At 51.5% G+C, this 19219-nt stretch overlaps 5 protein-coding genes across 5 annotated transcripts; 2 read left to right on the top strand and 3 right to left on the bottom strand.

The window, feature by feature from the left end:
- Positions 1-2798: 2798 nt before the first annotated feature.
- Positions 2799-6528, top strand: NEUTE1DRAFT_86499 (Na or K P-type ATPase; the record flags this gene model as incomplete). The annotated part of the gene is made up of 4 exons (XM_009855289.1): positions 2799-3076; positions 3150-3371; positions 3452-5468; positions 5532-6528. 4 exons carry the CDS (start codon positions 2799-2801, stop codon positions 6285-6287), a joined length of 3273 nt encoding a protein of 1090 aa, XP_009853591.1.
- A 176-nt stretch (positions 6529-6704) lies between these two features.
- On the bottom strand, positions 6705-8045 carry NEUTE1DRAFT_86498 (uncharacterized protein; the record flags this gene model as incomplete). Its single annotated transcript, XM_009855288.1, has 2 exons — positions 6705-7629; positions 7715-8045. The coding sequence occupies 2 exons, from the start codon at positions 7871-7873 to the stop codon at positions 6769-6771; spliced, it is 1020 nt and encodes a 339-aa protein (XP_009853590.1).
- An 818-nt stretch (positions 8046-8863) lies between these two features.
- On the bottom strand, positions 8864-10164 carry NEUTE1DRAFT_86496 (uncharacterized protein; the record flags this gene model as incomplete). The annotated part of the gene is made up of 2 exons (XM_009855287.1): positions 8864-9338; positions 9398-10164. 2 exons carry the CDS (start codon positions 10162-10164, stop codon positions 8864-8866), a joined length of 1242 nt encoding a protein of 413 aa, XP_009853589.1.
- A 1369-nt stretch (positions 10165-11533) lies between these two features.
- On the top strand, positions 11534-14281 carry NEUTE1DRAFT_86491 (uncharacterized protein; the record flags this gene model as incomplete). Its single annotated transcript, XM_009855286.1, has 5 exons — positions 11534-11764; positions 11834-12135; positions 12196-12223; positions 12734-12995; positions 13320-14281. 5 exons carry the CDS (start codon positions 11534-11536, stop codon positions 14279-14281), a joined length of 1785 nt encoding a protein of 594 aa, XP_009853588.1.
- A 1411-nt stretch (positions 14282-15692) lies between these two features.
- On the bottom strand, positions 15693-16748 carry NEUTE1DRAFT_112290 (uncharacterized protein; the record flags this gene model as incomplete). Its single annotated transcript, XM_009855285.1, has 5 exons — positions 15693-15791; positions 15885-15944; positions 16126-16278; positions 16447-16454; positions 16733-16748. The coding sequence occupies 5 exons, from the start codon at positions 16746-16748 to the stop codon at positions 15693-15695; spliced, it is 336 nt and encodes a 111-aa protein (XP_009853587.1).
- Positions 16749-19219: the final 2471 nt, after the last annotated feature.

The raw sequence follows: 19219 nt of genomic DNA, 5'->3' as shown, positions 1-19219 counted from the left end.
TTGTCGCAGCGCGCAAAGATGTCGTGGCCCGCAAGCAGGCAAGCCCGGGGGATCCAGCCTGTGTCGTGGTGGGCAAAGGAAAACGGCAGATGATGACTATCGGTGAGAAAGAGACGAGACGAGAGTGCGAACTGGGCGAGTGCGGATTCTTTTTCGTAGAGCCTTGGAATCTTTGACATGAATGCTTTTATTGGTCAAAGATGGAAGTGTTGATGCGGAAACAGACGATTATGAATCGACCTGGTGTTGTGAAGGACTAGTCTAGTATAGTAGAACAAAGCGGGTTGAAAGTTCTTTTCTATGTGGAGCGTCAGTTCTTACTTCGAATGTTATTTGAAAAGAAAATAAGTGATGATAATGAGAGAATGAAAAAAAATTGAAAATGAAAATCAAAGAAAAAGATAGAGAGAGAGAAAGATAAGAGGAAAATTGAAGGAAATATGGCGACCGTGTCTTGGTCCTCCAACACAGTCAAGACCATGTTCCACAACTTTAACCTTTTTCCAACCGACGACTCAGGCAACTCAACTACGTCCAGCATCAGCATTTGTTCGCCATCTTCTGGGTCTGGGGACACACAGATCGGTGGCCAGAGATCTAACAACATCGGTGCAACTGCCGGCATCGTCGGCCTAGTGATGCTCGGGGTATTGCTATTTCGTTTCTTGGGGAAAATCGAGGAAATACAAGACCTCAGAACTCATTATGAGATTGGCGTGGAAAAAGTAGAGCGTACTGTGTTCTCTCCAGAAAATAAGGAACCCGTTGCCGTTGAGAAGCCAGTGGAGGTCTGCGTCGGTCGCCCCGGAAGAGCTTCCGACGGATCATAACAATCACTGGGAACTTGATGGGGCGGAGACGCAGATTGAGAGGATAGAGAGTAAAGGACAGGTACAAGTGAGCGAGGGTAGGAGGTTTGGTATTTTAAAATTGCTAATGGTTTTAGACGCCAGAAGAGACATCGAATTCAAAAGAATCTGGAGACTGTCTTCTTGAGGTCTTGACTCATACCGACGGTGACTCGCGCAATTGTGGTTGTCGTGGTAACCTCCTATCATATAGCGGTTCCACTCGAAGGTGTTGTTGTTTGGTTTTGTGTTTCTCTACCCCTGAACGAGGGCGGGACGACCGAGCTAGAGATGAGATGACTCCACCGTTTGGCGTGGGCCGAACGTGGAAAAGTTACACTACACGGCACACTGAGTGAAAGTAAATCGATCTCAACCGTCTTCTGTTGTCGAGAAGTCTTCTACACACTTTTTTGTTTTGTTTCTTGCCCGTTTCTTCCGGTCGTTGAGAAATGCTGGCCATGTCCAAACACTCAACATTTGCAAATGTCAACGGGCACCTACATCGGCTTCATGCGTTGGGGAACGAGGGGCTGGTTTCTCTTTCGCAACCAACCGCGTCGTGTTTGGTGTTTTTCTGAGGATCTCGGCATCGTTATACCGACCTTGATGCCAGAGTGAGAGATTGATGGGAGGGTTAGGGACGTTATCGCAATGCGGGGATGTTTCCTCTTTGACTGGGAACTCGTCTGCATCGATGGTTGCATCGGTCGGAGAGAGGAATGGGGGGAAGGGGGGGTTTTGGGAAGATTGATAACTGGATGTCTGTCAGCTGTCTGCGTTTCAGTGAACCGACAGCATGTGGAAAGCAGATTGTGTTGTATGATGGAGGGGGATATAACTGCTTCGACCCGAACGAAGATACGAAAGTTCCGAGCGGAGCGGCCGTGCTATTCCGGAGTTACCACACTGATGTACTCCTGATCACTCACACCGGCCGGCCGGGCATGGCGTCCAGCTTCCGTTGACAGTACCGGACCGGAACTGATCTGTGAAGTCTGAGGGACCGATCACGACCTAAAGTCGGAGGTCCGAGATCCGAGTCCGACACCGACCGGTAAGCCATCTGGACCTCCATCCATCAGCGAATTGTACGTATCAGTGTCGAGAGAAAAGACCAGGTGACATGACTTTGTCAGTGTCGGTCAGTGGTAGCAGGGATAGCTCTTTCCCCGGGGACATTCTGCTAACGTATGCTGCCAAGGATTCTGGAAGAGGCATAGCCACAGCGCCCCCGCCCTTGCCCGCATGCCAGCTTCTCTGGGCAGGAAGCTCGGCGTAGTCGACAATGGCACTTTACTGGCCACGCAACCCCGATAGGCCATGATAGGTCACAATATTTCAACCCGCCCCCTCAACTGACCATACTGGCCAGGAAATGCATGCGTATTTCCAAGGGCTTGGATAGCTTGGTGGACTCTTGGCTGATATACCATGGAAGACAAGAGAGGGGAATGTGTTGAGATGGTATGGTACTCTTTCGTTGTCGGGCTGTGGCGCGCTTGATATGTTCAGACCACAACAGCAGCCATGTTGTGTTGTGTTGAAGCAGCGTGGCGGGCCGCATATGGCGCGGAGAGAGACTAAGGAGGCCGTTCAGCCAAACAAGGGAAGTGACAGAGAGAGGAGAGGAGATCAGATGTGGATGATACCGTTTGATACCTCTATACCTACCTTCCGTGTATGGACGCGGATAGGCTGATCAACACTGCAGCGAGTGAAGCTCCTTCTCGGCGTTGTGAGGTACCTTCCTCTGTTTGCTTCTTTGGGTGGGCGGTCACTTCCTCATTGTTGATAAAAGCCCCCCGCATATCCCGTCACACAAGAGGCGGCGGTTTTCGGTTTCCCTCTTCCTTATCTTTTCCCCCTCCCTTTTTGCTTTCCACTACGTACATCATTAAACTTCGCTGAAGTTCAACCGGCGAGCATCTCACATACACAGGATATTGAATGGGGACAGAGATCGAACTTGACGTCGAGGGCCAGACGGAGCCTCCTATATGTGGCTTCAAGAGTCCAACAACGTCTAAAACAACCACACGGTCTCCAACCTTGACTACGCTCAACACCGGGACCATCATCGGAGAAGAATGTGAATACCGGGCCGACGACGACGCCACCACTACTACTACCGGAACCGGACCCGGCGATCTGCCGTCTTTCACTCCTGAAGCGGCCCACACCCTTTCGGTGCCGGACGTCTGTGCTTTTCTCAGAACCGACCCTGAGTAATTCCCCTTTGATGCCCTAAAGCAGAAATGCACTACACTCAAAAGTTTGGTCACTTATTTAGTCTTGTAGAAATGGAATCGACAACGATGAAGCTGCCCGTCGTCTGCAGCACCATGGCCCCAACAAGGTTGAGGGTGCCAAGGGTTTATCCCTTTGGACGATTCTCTTAAGACAGGTCTCCAACAGCTTGACTCTTGTCCTCGTTATTACTATGGTATTGTCCTTTGCCATCAGTGACCATATCGAAGGCGGTGTCATTGCTGCGGTCATTCTTCTCAACATCATAGTCGGGTAAGACTGGACCAAGCTTCACTTCATGTTTTTGTTGTGCCCTTGTTAGTCGACATGCTAATCACAGCCTCGCCCATCAGCTTCCTTCAGGACTATCGCGCCGAGCAAACCATCCAGGCTTTGTACGCCCTCTCGGCGCCTACCTGCAAAGTCACCCGGTCCGGTGTCACTTCTACCATAAAAGCCGAGACACTTGTGCCTGGCGACATCGTTCGCCTCGGCGTCGGCGATGTGGTCCCCGCAGACCTCCGTCTCGCCACCAGTATCAACCTCTCCACCGATGAGGCCCTGCTAACTGGCGAATCCCTTCCCGTCAGCAAGCATGCTGAGGTAGTCATGGCCCGGGACCGTGATGTCCCTCTCGGCGACCGTTCCAACATGGTTTACTCAGCCAGCACCATCACTCGCGGACGCGCCACGGGCATCGTCGTCTCGACGGGCATGGGTACCGAGGTAGGTAAGATTGCGGGCCTGCTGCGCGACAGCAACGGCGGGCGCAACAAGACGCGCGTCAATAAAGAGGAAATGGGAACCCTCCGCTCGCTGGTCGTCCGCGCCCGAAATGGCATGCGCGTCCTCCTAGGCCTTGACGGTACGCCGTTGCAGGTCACGCTGAGCAAGTTTGCTTTGCTATTGTTTGCTCTGGCCATCTTGTTGGCCATTATTGTCTTCTCTGTTAGCAAGTTCGACGTCACTGATGAGGTGCTCATCTATGGCATCTGCGTCGCCGTGGCCGTCATCCCAGAGTCACTTATCGCCGTGTTGACTATCGCTACTGCGCTTGGCACCCGCGCCATGGCCCGTGGAAACGTTGTAATCCGCAAGCTGGCCGCACTCGAGGCGGTCGGCGGGGTGACAAATATTTGCTCAGACAAAACGGGGACGCTGACGCAGGGCAAGATGGTGACCAAGAAGGTCTGGCTTGCGAATGGCACTGAGGTCGAAGTCCTAGGGACGACGCATCCTTTTGATCCTACCAGCGGGTCGGTCAGTATTGGGGGGGAAGTCTTTAGCCTCGCTGATCATGGCATGAAAGATCCTGAAGAGGCCATTGGCGCAAAGGGGGAGAATCTCAAGGAGTTTCTGGAGAGCATTGCTCTTTGCAACAACGCGGTTGTCACCAAGGCCGAGGAAGCAGGCACTTATTCGGCTATCGGTGAGCCAACCGAGATTGCGTTGCAGACCTTTGCAATGCGGTTTGGTATGGGAAAGTCGAGTGTGTTGGCTGTTGTTGATGGACAGTCACAACAGCAGCTGCTCGCCGAGTACCCTTTCGATTCATCCTGCAAGAGGATGACGGTCGTTTACACAAGCACAGAAAGCGGCGGCGCTGGTATTGCTTGTGCGTACACAAAAGGCGCGCTCGAAGCTCTGTTGCCTTTACTTGACGCTTCCGACGAGCAGAAGGTTGAGATCGTGGCAAAGGCGGAAGCCCTAGCTGCCCAAGGTCTGCGTGTGCTTTGTGTTGCTAAGCGATCCGTCAATGGAGCCCTCTTCCAGGCTGGGGATGACGTCTCTGCTACTCCCGAAAAGGAGAAAGCTTCGGCGTCGATTTTTCCCGGAAGATCAAGCATTGAAATGCATTTGACCTTCCTTGGTTTGGCTGGTATCTATGACCCTCCCCGTCTCGAATCCGCTGCAGCGGTTCAGAAGTGTCAAGCAGCTGGCATCACGGTTCATATGGTAACGGGTGACCACGTCAAGACTGCAACCGCCATTGCCTGCGAAATTGGCATTCTCAACTCGGACAGATTACAAAATGGGGCCGAGGTGATGGTGGCCAGCGCTTTCGACAGTCTCACAGACGCCGAAATTGACGCTTTGGAAAGTCTGCCCTTGGTGCTTGCGAGATGCAGCCCAACGACCAAGGTCAGAATGGTGGAAGCCATGCATAGGAGAAAGGCCTTTTGCGTCATGACTGGCGACGGCGTCAACGACTCGCCCGCCCTGAAGAAGTCAGACGTGGGCATCGCCATGGGACTGAGCGGCAGTGATGTTGCCAAAGAGGCGGCAGATATGGTTCTGACTGACGACAACTTTGCTTCCATCGTCACCGCCATTGAAGAGGGAAGAAGGCTGTTTGATAACATTCAGAAGGTACGTACCTGATCGAGCAAGCGGACGGCATGAAAACGCCATGACTAACAAGAGCAACCCTAGTTCCTGCTCCACCTCCTGATCTCCAACATCGCCCAAGTCATCCTCCTCCTCATCGGTCTCTCCTTCAAGGACAATGATGGTATCTCCGTCTTCCCCCTCTCGCCCCTCGAAATCCTCTGGGCCAATCTCGTCACCTCTTCCTTCCTCGCCCTCGGCCTCGGTCTTGAAGATGCCCAACCGGACGTGATGCAACGCCCTCCGCACGACCTGCAAGTTGGCATTTTCACGCGCGAGCTGATTGTCGACAAATTCGTCTACGGCACAGCCATGGGCGGTCTTTGTCTGGCGGCCTTCACCAGCGTGGCATACGGCATGCCGGGTGCCGACGGACTCGGCGAGGGTTGCAACGAGGACTGGACGTCTGAGTGTGGCGTGGCGTTCAGGGCGCGAGCGACGACTTTCGCTACGCTGACTTTTCTGTTGCTGGTCACGGCATGGGAGGCGAAGCACTTCACCCGGTCGCTGTTCAACATGCATCCCGAAAAGTACTCGGGCCCACTATCCGTCTTAAAGACGGTGTGGCAGAACAAGTTTCTGTTTGGCGCGGTGTCGGCTGGATTCGTGATCTGCTTTCCTGTCATCTACATCCCTGTTATTAACCACGTGGTGTTCAAACATAATGCCATTACGTGGGAGTGGGGTGTTGTTATGGCTTGTGTGGTTGTTTATGTGGCCATCATCGAGGGTTGGAAGGCTCTCAAGAGGCGAACTTTGAAGGCGAAGATGGTGACTGGGGTTGGTGTGGAGGGGGTGTAAGGCCCTTGAGTGATTGATGGTGAACAGGAAAGACGTTTGGCATGCTGTCGGGGGCTTGGTGAAGAAGTCTCCTAGGTGTGGCACGTCAGCGATGGTTATGTGTAACGGTTATGAATGATGTGTGTCGCGCAGGGTTGAGAGAGAGGACAACAGATTGTCATTATGAGTCCTTGTCGGGGTTTCGTTTTCTAAAGCCGTGTAGCTACCTCTAAATTGAAATAAAGTAAGCTATGCCATGAAAACAGCTTGTTTCCGGCGGCAACTAATTGTGAGGATCTTGCCCTTCAGGTTGTCACTGCCACCCGGCCAAGGGTTGGCGCCTGGAGTTTGTAGTGTGCTCCCGTTACAGCACTCATCCATTGGACCGCCAGTGCTGCGTATCTCGGTGTTGAGGGTTAGGACTTGGGAAAGGGTTTATATACCGGACGGAAGTTCAAGATCAAATCATCAGTCGAAATAACATCAAGTCAGCATGGATATCTCACAGCTTACTCTCCCTCTTCCTCATCGGTGAAGCAAACCCTCCCTCGTTCATGTTCCCATCCTGCGCCGCCGCCGCCGCCGCCGCCGCCATCGCCTCACTAATCGCATCCACGCTCCTCAAAATCCACTCACACCCTTCATCACTAGCCAATCTTTCAATCCCCTCCGCCTCCTCACTTCTCCTTTCCTTTTCCCCTTTTTTACTTCCCTCACCACCAGACTGACCAGCAGCAGCAAACTCGTGCAAATGCGCCCCCTGCTCGACCGCCTTCCGAAGTCCAAACACATGCGACAACACCTGCGGCCCCACGCCCGTTTGCGCACGTAAACACGCAATGGCCACCACGCTCGTCAGACTCCTGCCCACTTTACTGTCCAACCCATTCTTTTCGGAGGGGGGATCACTGAGTAAAGGGCCGTAATGGCTACCGAGGATATGCACAGGTAAATCGGGGTGGGCCTCGGCGAGCTTGGCTTCGAGTTTGGCGTCTAGGGGGGTGTAGATGGATTCCCACAGCTGACGACCGCGGGCGTGGACGGCGGAAATGTTTGAGGGTGTGGTTTGGCGGGTCGGGGTGGTGGATAGGTGGGATGAAAGCTGTGGGTGGGCGGAGGAGAGGTGGGCGCGGAAGAAGTTGAGGGTGTTGATTGTGCGGGGGATGCCGTTGAAGGAGATGCATTTGAGGCCGATTTCGCGGATGAATTCGGCGGGTTCAAGGAGTGCTGAAGAGGAAGGGGAAGAAGAAGAGGAAGGGGAAGGGGAGGAGGAAGATGAGGAAGAAGAAGGCCATCGGGAGGAGGCGAGTGTGAGGAGGGGTCCTAAGGAAGAGGGAGAGTTGAGGGTGAAAGTTGCTGCTGCCTGTTTTTTTTGGATTTCAGTAAATTCATGATTAAAAAAAAGAGTATAGGGATGGTCTTAAGAACAAGAAATGAAAAAAACATACAGAAAGCGCAAGCCATGGCTTCTCGCCATATTTCCTCTCGCGAGCCTCATCTGCGATCTTGGTGTAGACGGCCTCAATGTTGCGCGGCGCCGGAGTCGGGCCTGGCCGCGCAAAGGGCGCGTTGATGAGACCCTTGAGAGAGGGGGAAAGCTTGGACATCTTCCTTCTTGCTGCGAATGTCACTATTTCTCGGGCAGGCGGTTTTAGTATTATAGTATCTTTCAAGTCGCGATGCCCGGAAGAGCTGGACGTCGACGTGGCGGCAAGTGGAAGTTGAGGTAAGGCAGGTAGGTACAAGGAAGGTAGGTAGGTAGGTAGGTTTTCCAACTTTTGTGATGTGAGAATTAAGGCAGATGAGGTGATGTAGAAAGGCTACTTCTTGGCACTTCCCCCCGCGTTTATATCGTTTGTTCCTTCGTTTGGATGTGTTGAAACGGGGATAGTTACCCCCGGAAATCGGAAATGTAGGTTGATAGGTGACCGAGGCAGTGGAGTTTCAACCCCCCCCCCCCCCCCGTTTCGGCACCTAGAAAATGCGCCGAAGTTGTGGGTGTTATCTACAATGCCCCTGAAAGACCAAAACATGATCCCTGCAGATAACTACACCACCACAAAGCTCCCCTTCTAGAATCGGAAGATATCTTTTGTTGCGATGGGTTATTTTCTTGAAATGATGGAAACGCTTGATTAGAGCATCGTTTGACATTGACCGACAGTTGAGTTTATTCAGGCCTGCCTGGTTCTCAAGTGCTATCATGATCATGATTTGACATCGACTCAGGAAATCAATTTGACAAAATCGTCCCATTCTAAGCTCCTCTCGCTAGTCAACATTATCGGTGACGTGATGGAGATGGTTGTTGTTGTTGATGATGCATCTAACGTCTACTTCTACCTCCCCAAGGGCATGAAGTGCGGCAAAAATGTGGGATTGCCAGGAATCGAACCTGGGTCCTCTCGGATCGCTGTGAGAAACCACAACGAGAAGTACTGACCACTATACTACAATCCCCGATATCGAGATGGTATGTTTGGTGTTTGCGGAAACCCTTAACATTTAGGGTAAACAAAACATGCGAACTTGAAGATGGCGCTCTGCATGCTGAATGAACCTATATCTGGGTCTATGCATAGACTGCTTTGAATGCTCTATTCCATCGTCTTCAAGTCATCTGCCACTGAAAACACTGCATCCGTCTTGCTCCTCACTTCCTCAACATCTACCCCCGGCGCAATCTCCGCCAAGGTGAGCGTACCCTTCTTCCGGTCAACCTCAAAAACGCACAGATCAGTGATGATGGTGCTGACAACCCTCGCACCCGTCAGCGGCAAGCTGCAGCTCTGCACCACTTTGGACGACCCATCCTTGGCAACATGCTCGGTAGCCACCACGATCTTGGTGTTGTCCGGATTAGACACCAGGTCCATAGCACCGCCCATTCCCTTGAACATCTTTCCGGGAATCATATAGTTTGCTAGATCGCCAGCCGCGCTGACCTGCAGCGCTCCGAGGATGGAAACGTCGACGTGGCCTCCTCGGATCATGGAGAAGGATTCGGAACTGTCAAAGGTGGCGGCGCCTGGGACGAGGGTGACGCTTTCTTTGCCGGCGTTGACGATATCGCTGGGAATGACGGTTAGTACGCTATATAATAATCTGATGAGGGGGGAATGAGTACTCACGGATCAACTTTGTCGGGCAAGGGGTACGGACCCATTCCCAGAATACCATTCTCAGACTGGATCCAAACTTGATGTCCAGGCGGCAAGAACTCTGGAGCCAAAGTTGGGATACCGACCCCGAGATTAACATAAAATCCATGTTTTAGCTCCTTCGCCGCACGCCTAGCAATCCTGTTCCTCCGTTCTTGCGCATCCGAGCCCCCTGACTTGGCTGCCTTCGTCTGGTTTCCATCACCACCATCGTCTCGCGACCGCGTCTTGAGAACCTCGACCTGAGATGGTTTCGTAGCCGGTACAATGCGGTCGATGAAAATTCCAGCAAGGTCTACGTCGTTGGGGTCAATCTCACCAATCTCAACAATGTTCTCCGCCTCGACGATGGCCACCTTTGCGGCCTTGGCCATCAACGGCGCAAAGCCCTTGGCCGTGTAGCGGAAGACGCAGTTTCCAGCTTTATCAACCTTCCATGCGCGCAGGATAGCTACGTCGCCCGGTAGAGCGGTTTCCATCAGGAACGGTCGACCGTTGAAGATCCTCGTTTCTCTGGGCTTGCCGTACTCGACCACATTTCCGTCGGCGTCATGGCGAACGGGAATCTCGCCTTGTTGGATGAACGTACGCCCGCCAGTAGGTGTAAAGAAGGCCGGAATGCCACTGCCAGCAGCTCGTATCCTCTCGGCTATTGTTCCCTGCGGGCAAAGCTCGACGGCGATTTTGCCAGTGAGATACTTCTTTTCGAGAATCTTGTTGGATCCTAGGTGGGACATGATCATGCGATCGATCTGGCCTGACTCGATAAGGAGAGCCAAGCCCCCTCGACCTTCGGCGCCGGCATTGTTGGATACTGCCGTTAGGGAATGGAGAGATTCTGGGCCTCTTTTTCGAATTGCCTCGATGAGGGTTTCTGTGACCACAACCTAAATTAGTGTTTCTAGTCATGGAGCTGAAGTGCACTGACACATGGCCGTCTACTCACCTGGCACACCACACAAGCCAAAGCCCGAACTCAAGATAACAGATGCGCTCCTGATATCCGCCACAGCATCGTCGGCGCTGGCATACAACTTGGAATCGCCACGGGTTACTGTCGGGAGAGATTGAGAGCGCCAATGTTTTGAGTAGGACAGACTCCGGACGCCATGCCCTGTTTGTATCCTAATTCGCAGCGAGAGCCTTGACGAAGGTCTGGTGGCGGTAGAGATTGATACAGCCCATTGGCGAGCAACAAGAAGTGCCGGCGCTGTGTGTCGCGATGCCAGCGGAAGGCTAGCCATTGTCGCCGTTTTTGTTGGTATTGAAATAGTACGATACGGATAGTGTGTTGGAGGCGTGTCAGCAGCTCTCCGAAAGCAGAAACAATGCACAAGTAAACCAAGAATCAACGGCTAACACGGCCGGCGATTCGTCCCGATTTCTGAGACACGAGCGGCCATCTTGATGTGTTGGGTGTTGCATGCGATTGCGCTCGGCAATTGATTTGGACTCCGCGAGGGGGGAATCTCCAATGGCGGGCGCCAAGACGAGACGTCACGAAGCGGGGCCGAGGTTAACAGAATCATATGCTATCGATTCCCATTCCATTGATGAATCGTGGGAGTCAATTGGAGGCAAAGGTGTTCTGGGGGTGGTCTGTTGACAGATGAAGCATACATTTGCTGCGAAAAAGAAAACGAGAATGAAGACATCGAGGAAGACACTTGGGTGGGGGAAAACGGACGGGGACCTCAATGTGGCTTATCGGCATACGGTACCTTATCGCTTTGTCTTATTCTTGTAAAGGTGTATCATCCAGTACAAGGTCCAAATGCCTTCGATTGACGAGATGCTGTAGACTGAAGTAACAAAGGCTTCGTGTCTGGCTTCTACGTAGAGGTATTCGGATAGCATACCTGTATAATTCGAAGTCCCAGACCCATACTGCCGTTGAGGTTCAGTACGCAGTGATCCCTATCTTACCTTACAATGGAGTGACGTCATAACCAAAGCTCCGTCCGTCGACAAACACAATGATCTCCAACTCGGTCGTCAACACATTGGGTGACTACCACTACCGAACCCATTTCCCAAGAAAACTGAACCTTCTCTAGTGACAAATCATCACTTCAGAAAGAAAAGAAAGAAAGAAGAAACGAAAAAATGTCCAGAATCTCAGACGCCGTCAAAGCCGACCATGCGCTCATCACCGAGGCGTACCACGCCATCAGCAGTGCCGAACCAGAGGATCGTCACTCGCTGAGAAACAAGTTCATCTGGGCACTTGATCGCTACCTGCGCGTTGAAGACCTCGTCTTAACTCCGGCGTTGGAGCAGCATCTGGCAAGTCACGGCCACCAACGACGTCAAAGACTGTCTGATGATTTTGAGAGTGTAAGTCTATCGAAAGAGAAGTCCAAATTGCTTGACTGGAGATTCTGACTGCTATCTCTGACAATACAGATAAACTCCAAGCTACGACACATGCAACGCTTCGATCCCGCCCAAGAAAGCTTCAATTCGTCCCTGCACGCCATCTGGGTGGACCTACAACCACATGTCCTCGAGGAGGAGCGCAGCGATCTCCATCGGCTGGAGGACAACATATCAGAGGCCGAATCGACCGAGCTCAGCAACAAGTACAATAAGATCAAGGATATGTTGCAGAAGCCATACGGCAAGGACGGAGCACCGGATTCAAGAATATTGTCAGCCATTTTGGAGATGCCCAGACAGGACCTGATTGTTAAGCTTGGGTTGACAGAGTGATGAGTATATAAGGGATATCATTCTTGTTTGCTGGCAAGCGTAAGCTCTGTGTTTAGACTTCGCAGTGATGTACGTCTTTCATGTGTAAGTAATTGCTGTTCTTGGCATTCACGATGCCACTCCAACTTCGCCTTCTTTGGCCTTGTTCATTCTTTCCCATCTCCGAACTCAATGATGACAGAGGTTCCTGACTTGTGCTACACCAGAAGGATTTGTCATGGGCTACTACCTCCCCCACGAGAGAAGCACAAGGATAACTGGAAACTTCGATGACGCCCTGCCTCCTGGTTGCTTCGCGTCAGTTTGTCATCCATGAGCCGGAAAAGAAAACTCGTCATGTCTTTGAACAAACTACAGCACAAATATTCTCCCAGGTTCACGACAGCTTGGACACAGTAACCATTCTTACCATTATCAATTGCACGTATACAACCGATCCATTAGCGACATACTCGGATTCCTCTCCCGACAATGTGGTCGGTTGTCCAATATCGACGTATCGCAAAACAAGTAGAGGCCGAAGTCGAATCAGGCCGTCTACCAGGCTTGTACCTGAATCCCAGAGCACATGAAGTCGAAGCACCCGGAGACTAGGAAGAAACGAATACTGAAGACACTCAACGGCGCAACAACAAAGAAGAACTTATTATTGTTTCGACAATCGGCGATAATGATCCCATCGACCCCAGAAACTGGCCACTCGCAGCCCGATGCAAGAACATCGCCATCCTGTTCATCCTCATCTTCGCCCAGGGATACTCAGCCGGCGCCGAATCAATGGCCAACGCCGACATTGCCGAAGAATACGGTGTGGACTCGGCCCTCGAAGCGCTCTCCACGGCCATGTACTTGTTCGGTATGGGTTCCGGTGCTCTCTTTGCCGGACCGCTATCCGAAACCTTTGGTCGAAGCCCGGTCTACCTGACCTCTACTTTCTGTTACATCTTTTTCGTCCTTGGCTCCGCCCTGAGGCCGACATTTGGTGGACATGTTGCATGTCGGTACTTCGTTGGCTTGTTCGCGAGCGGAACTCTGGGCAGCAACGGTTCGAGTGTACAGGATCAGTTCAGTTTTGTTGGGAGGACATTTGCTTTTCCTGTAATCGCTTGGGCAAACGTTGCAGGCAAGCCTCTCCTTGTCCGCTCTCCAACTGTAACTCACTTGGCTAACATGATAACAGCTGCGGTCATCGCACCCATTGCAGGCGGATTTATCATCGCGGACCCATACCTAGGCTGGCACTGGACAGAATGGGTAACGCTCGTCATCTCCGGCACCGCTTTTTTGGTCTCCTTTCTCTTCCTACCCGAGACTTATCTGCCCAAACTTCTCGACTGGAAAGCCGAACACCTCCGCCGCCTCACCAATGACCAGCGTTATGTGTCCGCGCATGCTCAAAACCTCCGACAGAAATCCTTTGCCCAACGCTTGAGAACTCGCCTCTCGCTTCCGCTCAAGTTCATTCACACTGAGTCTGTCATCACAGTCCTGGGGGTCTATCTCATCCTGCTCTACACCCTCCTCTTCACCTTCTTGTCAGGCTTCGACCAAATTTTCCGCCAAGCTCATGACCTCGACGAGGGCCAGACCGGCGCTTGTTTCGGCGCCCTTGCAGCCGGTGCCACCTCCTTCATGCTCGCAGTACCGGGTCTCTATCTCTGGGCCCGCCGCCGCGAAGCGCGTCTCGCAAGTAGTACGCAGGATGCGAATGCCACGCTCGAGCCCGAGTTCCGGTTGTATCCCGGCTTTGTGGCCGGCCCGCTGCTTCCAGCCGCTTTGTTCTGGCTGGGCTGGACGGACGTGGAGATGATACCCATGTGGTCTGTACTGGGGGCGTGCTTCCTTTTCGGTCTGGTCTTGATGGCCCTCTATACCAGCAGTTACGGGTACATTGTGGATAGTTATGGAGTGCATGCTGGAAGCGCTCTTTCTGCTATCACGATGCTGAGGTATATCATTGCTGGTGGCATGGCTTTGGGGACGAGACCGTTGTTTACGGTGCCGGGTTTTGGGGTGAAATGGACCATGACGATCCTGGGATGTGTGGCGGTTGTTCTTGCTCCGGCGCCGTTTGTGTTTTGGAAGATGGGGCCAAAGTTGAGGAAGAGGAGTGCGTATGCTATTAGTCCGTGTGAGAAGTAGTAGGTAGTGTGGTATACCTCGAACTTTTCATTGCTGTATACGTTTTGGATCAAAGTTATTAATATTGGACATTCACTTGACAGAAGTCACACTATCGAAACAGATAGGAAAATGAGATCAATAATGATTACTCCTCACCTTGAAGATAACGCATCGAAATCCCCTCGTCATCCTCTAGGGATATTATAATCCTCGAGTGATCCTCAGTTTCTCCCTCGTGATGACACGGTGCTATCACTTTGGTTGGAATCTGAATACAAATGGTGAACACAAAAGGTACATGCACCTAAACATATATCCGGTGGAAGCTTCAGAAGAGTGACCTTACCATTGGAGCTACCACAATGACTTATTGATTGAGGAGAGACGCTACGATGTCCAGTATACTACCGAACAAAACACCACAATATTCATCCCCGAGCAAAGGAACCCATCCCAAAGCCATTCTCACTTCCTCATATCTTAACAGCTCTTCCTCTTCTTCACCATATAGAGTTTCTCCCACTGCGGTAAGGTCCTCACATCTTAAAATGGCCTCGTATTCCATCATGACATGGACCGAGCCCTCCGAGGCCTCAGCAGCAGCAGCATCACCAACTACAATAACAGAAAGCCATTCCCAACCCCAAACCTCATGTCACCAGCAGTCAACTCGAATAACACAGACTACCTGGAGGTACGTACGACCTCTCCAACCCCATTGACCCCTAACAGCGGGGTCGACCTTCGCCAAAAGCTTACTTTCAGGTGAAGAGGCGGAAGAAGGAGAGGATCCGGGAGGAAGGGATGGAGATACGAGGTAAAAACAAAAAAAAAGAAGAAAAAAGGGGGAGGGGGAAGAAGAAGAAGAAGAAGAAGAAGAAGAAGAAGAAGGGAATCGGTAGAAGAGAGAGGGAAAATGGGGTACAGAGGGTTGTTATATGCGGGAGGTGAATCAGGCGAAGTAAGAGGCGGATTTTGTGACTGGAGTTTCTAACGGCCGCTGGTCCGCAATGACGAGGGAGGGGCGGATTTTCTGAGTTTCTAACGGCCGCTGGTCCGCAATGACGAGGGAGGGGCGGATTTTCTGAGTTTCTAACGGCCGCTGGTCCACGACGACGAGAAGGGATGACGAGGGGGGGGAGGGGAAAGTGAGGTTATTTGGAAGGTTGACCTGGTGTTACGCCCGCGGGCTCTTTCTGTAGAGGTATCTACCTCTAGGGGGGTGGCCTTGACTGGTTCGGTCGTGCTTCTAGCAGGCAGTTATGTCACGACTGAGGAGAGCTGGTATGACGGCAGTCACCTTTTGCTTTACTTTTTCTTGGTTTATTCAATGCTTTGTTGGCGGGACAAAGCTACAGCAATTGGTATACTCGATGTTTGCGAATACCTATAACTCGGTGTTTGTCCCTTGGACGGTTCTCCTATCCATCTACTTCAGAACCGAGAGGTATTGATCCCTTGCTATGTGGTTTCCTTCAACTACGTCGATATCACCATTATTGGTTGCAGTACGGGGCCCTTTGTTGATCTAGGGGTCTATTATAGGTAGGTATGTGCTTGAGTAGTGTACACGTAATGGAGTACAGAGGTGGTTTCTCTTGTCTCGAAACACACAACCTACCGCGTTGGGAAGAACAGAAGCTAACATATGCTGACCTTGACTAACTGTGGCTATTCCAATCTAGCAGACAAGAGAATAACTACTCTCACAGCTGCAAGTTACAACGCGAGGTCACAGTCGCGAAAAAAAAAAAAAAAAAAAAAAAAAAAAAAAAAAAAAAAAAAAAAAAAAAAAAAACCTCGGCCAATCTTGAAGAGGCAATATACCTGCGACCCAAATCCTCCTACACTACACTACATACCTCTACCATGTAAGCAAATGGATGATCCGCACGGGCTCTGCCTCTTTCCTTCCCCTCCAGTCCCCTCCCCGTCCCAGCTAAGTCAGGATCCGAAAGCATGAGCACATGGCAGATAGCTAGTGTCGATAGATGTACACTAGATACACCAGATACCTAGAAGGAATTATGTCATAGGTAAGTGTAGAGCAATCCCCATTGCAGCTGAAAAGACGACTCAGACAGAGAGACGTCGTTCGAATGAACCTTGTAAAGCTTGAATTGAGGTGAGTTTGAGTTGCCAGAGTGAGGCTGACAAAACTCGCGCCATCAACACCTACCTACACTAAAACCTAAAACCTAGACGTAATAACCTAGCAAGGTAAGGTCCAGTTTTGGGGAGAAGACATAGGTTAATGAGGACCTCCTGGAGGGGGGAAAGAGTTTCACGTGCAAGTTTTAGTGTCCTTGTGTAGTTGTAGTTCAAAAGCAGCCAGGAACAGGAACAGGAACAGGAACAGGAACAGGAACTGGGCGCGGCGGGCCTCACTCAACGAATCGGCGTGCGCCGTTGAGTCTGGTTCTGGTTCTGGTTCTGGTTCAGCCCCCCATACACTACCTAAGTACATACATACGGGTTGAGCCATGGTGCTAATGCAAGGGGCAGCAGGTACACTACACTAGGTACACTAGGTACGGGCAGCATGGTGAGCAGCAGCAGCAAGCACTCAGCAAGAAGCAAGAAGCAGCGGACGACGGAAGTGAGATCGCCCTCGGCGAGATCTTCCGGAAAATCTTCACCCCAACCCCAATTGCCCACTGCCAATGAAAAGGGATTCCGAGAGACAAGCAGGGGGGGTTTTCCCACATGGCAAATTAGACATAGTCCGTCATTGAGAGATTGACGAGGTGTGGTGTGGTGTGGTGTGGTGTGGTTCGGTGGCTGGCAAGATGGCGAGATGGCTATTACACTACACTAAATTGAGTTGAGAGTGCCAGTTTGGTGTTTGGCTGGCTACTATGGGTTCGGTATTCACATGTCCGCCTGAATCTGATGGTGTGAAATGTAAAAGCCCAAGCAACAATTGCCGGCAAGGAAGCCGAGGAGGCGTCGTGATGACCGAGCATGGACCTGCACCGATGCCGGCCGAGCTTCGGAAAGGTATTTATAAGATACGAGGCACGACGCAGGATGAAAGCAAGGTAGTACGATACATGTATGGTAGTAGTGTAGATGCCCCCCGGCGTCCTTTCTGTCCCCATCTCTGTGAGCTCGACTTCAGTTCCATGGTGTTGAGTATGTAATGAGGGACTTGGAAAAAGAAGAAGAAGAAGAAGAAGAAGAAGATCGTCGGTTGGATCATCCCATCGATCGATGCAAAAACAGGTACCGAGCTGGATTAATCAGATCTGCGCGCAGCAGTTATGACATGACCGATTCAGATATTCCGACTGTGTTCGATCCCAATTCAACTGTGTGGGGAGCCTTTTAGCCAATGACGGAGTTCTTGCTTTTGTCTGTACCGGGCCGCCCGGATGCTGAGGGTTAGGGTTAGGTAGCGCTAATTGGCATCACTGAGGTGTTAGGGTCAGTTTCATGGGATGCAGGGGGCTGGGGGCTGGTGAGAGGTCCCCTCCCCCCCCCCTCCCCCCGCAAGAATGGTTCTTTTGCGTTACGAAGAAGTGTTCATGTGGTCGTTGTTATTTCAATGTTTGAATGCGCATTTGGGCAATGGTATATGGTACCGAGTACTTGATGATTGTAGCAGAGATTAAAGACAGCATATGCCAAGCTTGGTGTCTTAGATATTGGCGATCTGGCAGCGAGGGGAGTTCAGCAGGTAGCTGAACCCACACAGTCGGACTGGAATCGAGGAACACAGTCGGATTACCTATCTTGGTCAGCCATATTATCTGATGGCGAGCAGGGACGGAACAACCAACATTCTTCGGGAATAATTTTTTTTTTTTCGGGTCATTTATCGGATTTTCTTCTTTCTTTCTTTTCTTTCTATGTCGAAGGCAAAAAATCCTACTTGAGATCGACTCCCTAAGCATCGGACAAACTCGTGAAGCTAATCACAATTCACAGAGTTGGGATGGTGTCATAGCAAAGTATGTATGGTGGTTGGTGTTGTCTTTTCGATTCTTCAAAGTCATCTCTCCGGCCCTGGAGCCGATGCACCTTTCATGCAGGTACTGCCGCAATGTAGTGTACACCATCAAGGTAACGGTGACGGAGCAGGAAGCACCGATCGAGCGAGGGAGAGGAGAGGCAGAGCAGAGTGACCCTTGGCCCTCGAGCGAGAGCTTGGGCGCAAGCGAGGAAAGGCCAGACTCTTGTCACTACTAGTGCAGTGTAGACGACCAGGTACATGCTTCCAGGAACATTCTGGTTCTGCTGAAGATGCTTCGATTGACGATCGCGAGAGCGGCATCGTCGGAGCTCATCTCCTCATCGGGTAGTTGATCCTTGGTGGAGAGGCTTGATGTACAAATGTACTTTACATCAATGCTGCCAAAAAAAATAACGGCTGAATGGACGAATCACGGATGGACTCAAGGTGGTTTCCGCACTGCAATCCGCCAATGCTCCGAATACATGCGGAATCAAGTTTGGAAATGCCCGAGTCTTTTCGCTCCTCGTCCTCCGCCATCGGATACATATAGTGGACGCGTTAATGTTATAGACGCGAGAGTAGAAGCGATGGCTCAAGATTACCTAACCACACGGCCAGCCAACGTCAAGAGAGGTTTGCCTGCCGCTCGCTACTACGGCAATAGTTCGGAATTAGGGAGAGCCCGTATCCGGAGTCTTTGAGCATGAGTGAGCTGAAGCTAAGGTACCTCCAGGAGTAGTGTAGGAAGTTTGGTTTCTGGGGTGAGTGGTAGGAAAAGAAGCTGTCTGTGATGGGTCATGGTCATTAAACAGAGAGCTACTTAGAATTTGGTCCTTCTTGTGCAGCTAAGCTACCCTCCAACCGCGGGTCAGGCAAGGTGTGACCCGTCCCCCCGACCCTCTGAGTCGTGACTAAATCTGAGTTTTCAGGGCACGCTTTCATACCTCTAATCGATGCTATCGGGAATAAGCCCGTTATGTTAATTCTCATTTCTTTTT

Source organism: Neurospora tetrasperma (assembly GCF_000213175.1).
Source record: "Neurospora tetrasperma FGSC 2508 unplaced genomic scaffold NEUTE1scaffold_5, whole genome shotgun sequence".
Taxonomy (NCBI): Eukaryota; Fungi; Ascomycota; class Sordariomycetes; order Sordariales; family Sordariaceae; genus Neurospora; species Neurospora tetrasperma.
The sequence above is the reverse complement of the archived record's forward strand: the minus strand, read 5'-3'. Positions and strand labels throughout refer to the sequence as shown.